Source organism: Mastomys coucha, unplaced genomic scaffold, assembly GCF_008632895.1.
Source record: "Mastomys coucha isolate ucsf_1 unplaced genomic scaffold, UCSF_Mcou_1 pScaffold15, whole genome shotgun sequence".
Taxonomy (NCBI): domain Eukaryota; kingdom Metazoa; phylum Chordata; class Mammalia; order Rodentia; family Muridae; genus Mastomys; species Mastomys coucha.
Window position 1 is genome coordinate 46,689,698 of NW_022196897.1, and position 6,693 is coordinate 46,696,390.

A 6,693-nucleotide genomic window follows, 5' to 3' on the forward strand; every position below is an offset into this window, starting at 1 on the left:
TCACTCTGGGTGTTTGGTTATTTCAGGCTGTTCTGTTCGTACTGGCAAGCATGTATGGTACCTGCTGTGTGCCAGTTCAGTATTGGGACAAAATACAGAGTAAGGCACAGTATCTATTTTCAAAATTGTCTCCTTATGGGACTATGAAATCATTAGTCCTGACACTGGCTGAGTGAATGTCTCCCATGAAAGGTACTTGCTCTAGGTGCATAATAATACCAACCACTGTTTGCTGAGAGCCCTTTTCCAAGGAGTCTGGAGCTCTGGGGCATCGCTTGAGCATGCCAAAAGCTCCATTGTGGATGCAGTCCATGAATAGATTTTCAGAGCATTACCAAAGCACCATGTAACTTGTAGAAAAAGTCACATCCTGGTCTTCAGACTTTTTCCAGAGACTTTCATTACCACGCTAGGTCCAATTGTGGCAGTGTTCTCGTTGAGAGAGGCGGGTCCAGCCGTCTCCCTCCCACACGACCCTGCCTGCAGCCATTCCTTCAGGTATTTCCACAGTTGAAAGGCCTGATGAATGTACCTGAGAACAGCAACTGGGTCCCTGGCCTTACTGCATGTTGTGGCAAAGCGTAACTTGCGCAATGCGGGTGAGTACTGAGCTGGAGATCTGGTATAGAGACCTGGCTGTCACAATCCAGTGCACAGGGTTCCCAGCACAACACCCAAAGGGCAGGGCTAGCCAGAAGTGCCAGGCTGCCATTCTGGGGCTGTGCAGGAGGAGAAGCCAGACATTCCCGGGAGCTGAACATTTCCAGGGCCCCATCTGTGCTTTCCTTCTGGCAGGAGGGGTAGCTTGCATTCTTCCCAGGGAAACTTCTCCTTGCTGAGCTAATAGATACTAGGAGCTGGGAGCAGGTGAGCCAGGAACTATTGTTGTGTGTGTTCTTTGCTAGTGTGTAGTGGGGTTGGCCTGGGGTTGGGGATTTGAGAGATGTACAGTCCTGCATACCTAGCCGGAAAGACGATGTCTTGAAGAATTGAGCTAATGCAGTCTTTGCCTTTGTGCTCTGGGAATCTCTCCTGAGCAGCTGTTGGTATGAGGTGTGAGTCCAGTGGAGACGACTGAGACCCTTTGTCTGTCCGAGGACCTAGAGAACTGCTACAGTGCTGCCTTGACTCTCAACCTCGAGTTCCTTTGCTGCATTGAAGTGTAGCCTCAGAAGTGGTCAGGGACCTTCCTTTGGTCAGGGCAAGGAAGGCACTAAAAGGGCTGGATGTCCCTCTTTAGCCTGTTTCTTCCCTTCTTCCACTTCCGTAAGCAGCCGTTATTTTCCTTTCCTCTTTGATTTTTAATCCATAATTCTAATGTTTTAACTTTGACACTCTTCCCGGCATCGGTTGGACAGATGGTTCGATGCTCCTTTATTTGTCTTGGGTTGTCTGGGAAGGGGAAAGAACTGTTGTGCTAATAATTTAAGAGGCACTTTAACCATGACCTTCTATTTAAATGTTTCCAACCCCAGGGAAGGGCAGGGTTCTCTGTAGCACTGACTGTGGACGTGGAGAATGACTGACAGCCTATGCAGTGCTCCAAGAAAATTGTAATTTATGTTTTCCCTCATTTGTAATGTATATTTTTGGGGTATGTGCTTCATAGTAAATAAACTAGAGCAGTGTATGTACATATTTTATCAATGCACCAGGGTACATGTCCCGGATTTTCTGGAACTCATGTGGCAGGATCAGAACAGCATTGTGAGGCAGGTAACAACCTCAGGAGTTGTGGGGCTTGCCTGTCATCGAGGATAGTATGCGAAATGAGCAAGTTAAGATATGACAAACTTAGACCAGAACCTGGGACACCGTAAGTAAGTAAGCCCTGTTATGCTGGGTGTGTCAACCACTGTAGTATGCATGTTATTTCTTAAGGATACTCATTACTTAGTTGCTCCTGAGGGGAAAAGCAATGCTCTGTCACAGATGTATAGTGAACCAGGAGTTTTCTTTGAGGGTACGAGTCAGACAAAGGAGAGGAGACCAGAGAAGAAATCGAAGTCAGAATCATGCCGTTTTATACTTGCTCTCTCCCAGGAGCGGTCAAAAGTGATGTTAAGTTCCCAGTGGGAAAAGAGAAACACAGTTGCTTGAGTTTATACCTGTAAGATGGACATTTATCCTGGTGCCCTGTGCCTGGATAATCCACAGTGCTAGTTCTCCAAGGGTGAGCAGCCCAGGTTGGATCCCAAAGCATTTGTGCTTAAGATACTGTTCTAGGTGTGTGTGCACATGGTTTACATGCATCCTGAGCTTGGGCAAACCAGGAAGGTCTTGCAAATGCATTTCCTGCACAGAGAGGGAGCTGGTGTTGAATGTAGTCACTTCCAGGTCTGTAGAGTGGGGTGGGCTCCTGGCCTGGGCACCTCTTTGTCATGAGGATCCTCTTGTGTGTGTGCCTTCATATCTCAGGAAGTTTTTTTTGGGGGGGGGGGAAGAATGTGTGAATTTAGAATGGCTAAATGTGCAGTTACTACAGAGGAAGATACACAACTGTCCCCGGGGGGTGCAGGAGTTTTCAAAGTGTGTACAGTGAGAGAAAAGTGTCCGTCAAGTCTGTGGTGAGCAGCACCAGGCTCTGTTTACCACATTGTGGGGCACAGTCTAACCTGACAGCTTGATGGAACATCCATGTGCCTTATATCTGTGGTGGAAGAGTGGCTTGGACAAGGTGGGTGACAAAGACAGGCATTTATCAACAAAGGCTGGCATGTCTGCCAGCTGCCGGATGGAAGTGGTGGAACTGTGAGTGCTTAGAGATTTCAGATTATCTTTTTTGGGGGGGATATATCAAACAGTATTTAGAAATAACTTTAAGATTTTGTTTTTATTTTGAATTTATATATATCTGTGTACATGTCACATATGTACTGTGCCCACAGAGGCCAGAAGACATCAGATCTTTGAAGGTGGGAATTACAGGCAGTTGTGAACTGCTTGATGGGGGTGCTGGCAATGACCCTCACCTCAGGTCCTCTGGAAGAGCAGCCAGTGCTCTTAACTACTGAGCCTCTCTCTCATAAACCATACTGAAGAGAGTTGGTTTGTTTTTTTAAATCTTCATGTTTAAGATGTTGCCCTGGGTAGTGTGTGTGGCTGTGTATGCACACATACTCTCCAAAGTGACTATGCTAATAACCTAAAAAGGAGTTTATGCTGCTGTTATCTTGAAATATTTTGCAGTAGTATGCTATTTATTATGAGAGCCAGCTTTCTCTCTCTCTCTCTCTCTCTCTCTCTCTCTCTCTCTCTCTCTCTCTCTCTCTTTCTCTCTCTCTCTTTCTCTCTTTCTCTCTAAGACAGGATCTATCTTATGAGGTATGCTTCTTGTGTACAAGGAAAATGGAGTCACTGGCCTTTCCTTGTCCCACTGGTTTGCTTCAGGGTTTTACTGATAGCTGAGCTGAGCCAACCAAGAGTCCACTGCCTGCCTACCGTTTGTGCATTCGGCAATCCCACTGAGCTTCAAGAGTCTCTGGACACCTGCTCTCAGTGCCCTGCTGAGTGTGGCCTGTGGACTGCCTTTCCTCATTCCAGTCTGCTGCTACTGAATCCCAACCTTCTCTAGCCTCCCTTTCAAGTGGCTAGCTCAGGGCTAAGGGTGAAGCTCAGCAGTAGAGTACTTCCTTAAGATGTGCAGGGTCCTGGAGATGATACCTAGAACAACAAAATAAAAAGCAATAGAAATGGCTACACTCCAGTGGAGATACACTCCAGTGGAGAATTCCAATGGCTCAGGGCCACCTTCTCTCATCCATTTTTCTTCGTCTCACTACCAGGACTTAAGGGGTTCTACCCATCACATCCTGGACACCACGTAGAACGCTGTCTGTCCCTCTCTTGAGAATTAAGCCTTCAGCCTGTCCTGCCACCAAGGAGCCCAGGCCAGGCTCTTCCAGATGTCCCCAGCTGCTTCTTAGGACCCTGAGACTGCAAGTCTGCTGTACTGTCACTTGTAACAAGAAGTGGGGTGATTTGGGTCCCTCTTTCTCCTCTTACGATCTTAGTTAGAACTGAGATATTTATTGAAGAGTGTGTGATACTGAAGGATAGCACCCTGAGATGCACTTTTCTTAAGGACAGATGATGCCAAAAAATAGCTAAGACAGGGATACCAAGCAAGCACATCACCACTACCCACCCACCACCACCACCCCAGCCCCACCTTCAACGCCACCTCCAACCCCACCCTCCCATCTGGACCTTCCATTCCCCTTTTATCTCGCCATCATTTAGATGTTGGAGCAGCCTTGAAAACTTAACTCATTATAAGATGGCTCAGGAAAAGCACTCAGAATTCCAAATACTGGATTTAAAACAATTTGTTTTATGGGACTGATTGTATTTTTATGCTTTTAACTTATTAACAGAGAGTTACTATTAATAATGAATCCCCATGAATAAACAATAAACTCATTAATAACTTAAACCGTTCCTGTAAGGCATTAGCAGCCTCTGGCATATAGCAGACCTCCAGTGATGTCAGCTGCTGCTGCTGCTAATCCACAGCAGCATTTCCACAATGGGGAGAGTCACCACGCTTGCTGTGTTTATATGTAAACTGTCCATTTCAAAACACAGTGAAGGCTGGCATGATCCCAGAAAGGTGGAGGCATGGAGTGTTGCTGCTAGCACATGCAGGAATCATAATCTTGGTTTCCCATGAGTTGAAACTGACCCCACTCATACTGGCTTTATTTTTTGGATAGGCACAGGGCCAATGGTCCCGAGCAGGTAACAGTGAGGTCAGTGGGGTATAGTGTCTGCTGCAAGTCGAATTGAAATATTGATTGCTCATTCATTCGTTCACTCACTCATTCATTCATTCAGCAAATATTAACTGATACTTACCATGCCCCCCACACTGCATTGTCTAGAAATGGAGAAGGTCAACTTGAGGTAGGTACACTACACATGTTCCCACATGTCAAAAGGGCTTATATATAGGAAGAAACCAGAGAACAGTCTGTCCAGGCTGCAGCAGCAAGGGCAGCCATAGAATTGCAGCAAGGTGTCCTGCGGCTACAGCAAGGAAATCATTCGCTAAACCTTCAGGACCATTTCAAAACTGAAGCCATTCAGTCCTAGATATGAGAAACTCTCCGAGCTTAATTACCCGTTGCTGATACAGTGTGCTCTTCATAGTGTGTGGATAAAGCTCTCCCTCCAGCAGCTGGGTCTGAGTGCACTCTGGCCAGCTCTCTCCCATTTGCTAGGATCCCTCTCAGAGGCCTGGGCTGCCGAGGTCCAAGCTAAGCATTTGTGGGCATGGTTCCTATCCTCAAGGACACAGGCCAGCATTAGGTCAACACTTGGGGCTGCATGAGTGGCCGGGTGACCTGTGGTTTCAGGGCATTTCGTACCGCTCAGACAGTCTGAGAATTAGGACTGTCTAGTAGCCTGTAGCTGCTGTGAGTGTGAGTGCTGGGCTTCACTTTCCCATGCTGCTCTGTGCTTTTGCCCAGATGTTTTTTGGTTGTTTTTTTTCCCTCCTCTACTGTTCCCCAACCCCATCCCCAGCTCTGGTTTGCTTTCGTAGAAGTTAAAATTTAATTCTAAAACCAGAGCAGACCTTCCCATACTGGTCCTTTCCCTGAACTGGTCATACCAAGTTTTCCATCTGCGTGTTATGAAACGAGGCAAGTTAATCTCTGTGCACCTTGCTGAACCTGCCTTACAGTTGTTGGTTTCAAGGATCAGATTCTCTGGACTTTAAATTGCATCTTTGTCTCTGTATCCTGCATCTTTTCTGCTATAGCTCTTGGGTTACCAGTGTCTTTCCCCAGCAAATGTTTGGTGGAGTTGGGTATTTAAAGATTCAGAGGAATTTAATGAGATATAAGCAATCCATCTTGGTGATTAAAGGGAATATCCATTATCTCCAAATTACATAGATTCACTGTTAAATTTCAGATATTTTGACAGCTTTTTCATTATCTTCCTATCAGCTTTTTCCTCTTTCCTGTAGAGTGATTTAGCAGTTTATTTCCCCTGATAAGCAACAGTCTTTTAATTTACCAAAATACATTGTATGAAATATACTTTGATAAAAATCTGTGTAGACCAGAAAACTTTCCATTGGCCCTTGGGGAGGTGTGTGTGTGTGTGTGTGTGTGTGTGTGTGTGTGTGTGTGTGTAACTCTCAGCAGGCCCAGTTGCCTAGACTTCTTCAAAGTATTTCAATCTCTCATTTCAGCCACAATCACAAGTTCATCGGAAAATGATGACCGCAGTGGCTCCAGTCTGGAATGGAGCAGAGACGGGAGCCTAAGGTTAGGGGTTCAGAAGGGAGTGCTTCATGAGCGAAGGGCAGACAACTGTTCCCCAGTGGCAGAAGAGGAGACTACTGGGTCGGCGGAGAGCGTGCTGCCCAAGGCGGAACCCTCAGCTGGAGATGGTCCGGTCCCCTATCCTCAGAGCTCCAGCTCACTAATAATGCCACGGCCCAACTCAGTTGCAGGTAAGGCCATGACTCTGCCTAAGCCTCAGGTCCTGCTTCCGTTTCTTTACCCAGAAAATTAATCCTTCAGTATTAATCCAGATCCAAGCCAGCAGGGTGATCTTTTCCCATAGGCCTCAGTGTACTCATTGCAAATACACAAGGTCTGTTAGTCGTCCTTTTACTCTGTAGTGCTTTAAACCTGTGATTGGTAATGTTGGCTCTTTGTAGATGGGGTGGGGGGTGGG

The 6,693-nt window shown here is 46.4% G+C and overlaps 1 protein-coding gene across 10 annotated transcripts in view; it reads left to right on the forward strand.

Moving 5' to 3' along the window:
* Positions 1 to 6,693, forward strand: part of Tanc1 (tetratricopeptide repeat, ankyrin repeat and coiled-coil containing 1) — a 236,999-nt gene that overhangs the window by 169,922 nt on the left and 60,384 nt on the right. For 7 of the 10 annotated variants that reach the window (XM_031370329.1, XM_031370332.1, XM_031370331.1 and 4 more), the window contains one exon: positions 6,203 to 6,466. In XM_031370329.1, the coding sequence (XP_031226189.1) occupies positions 6,203 to 6,466 (264 nt within the window). Of the gene's footprint in view, positions 1 to 502; positions 600 to 665; positions 868 to 2,559; positions 2,678 to 6,202; positions 6,467 to 6,693 lie in introns of those variants that run through there. The other 3 variants (XM_031370336.1, XM_031370338.1, XM_031370337.1) reach the window with 3 other exon arrangements.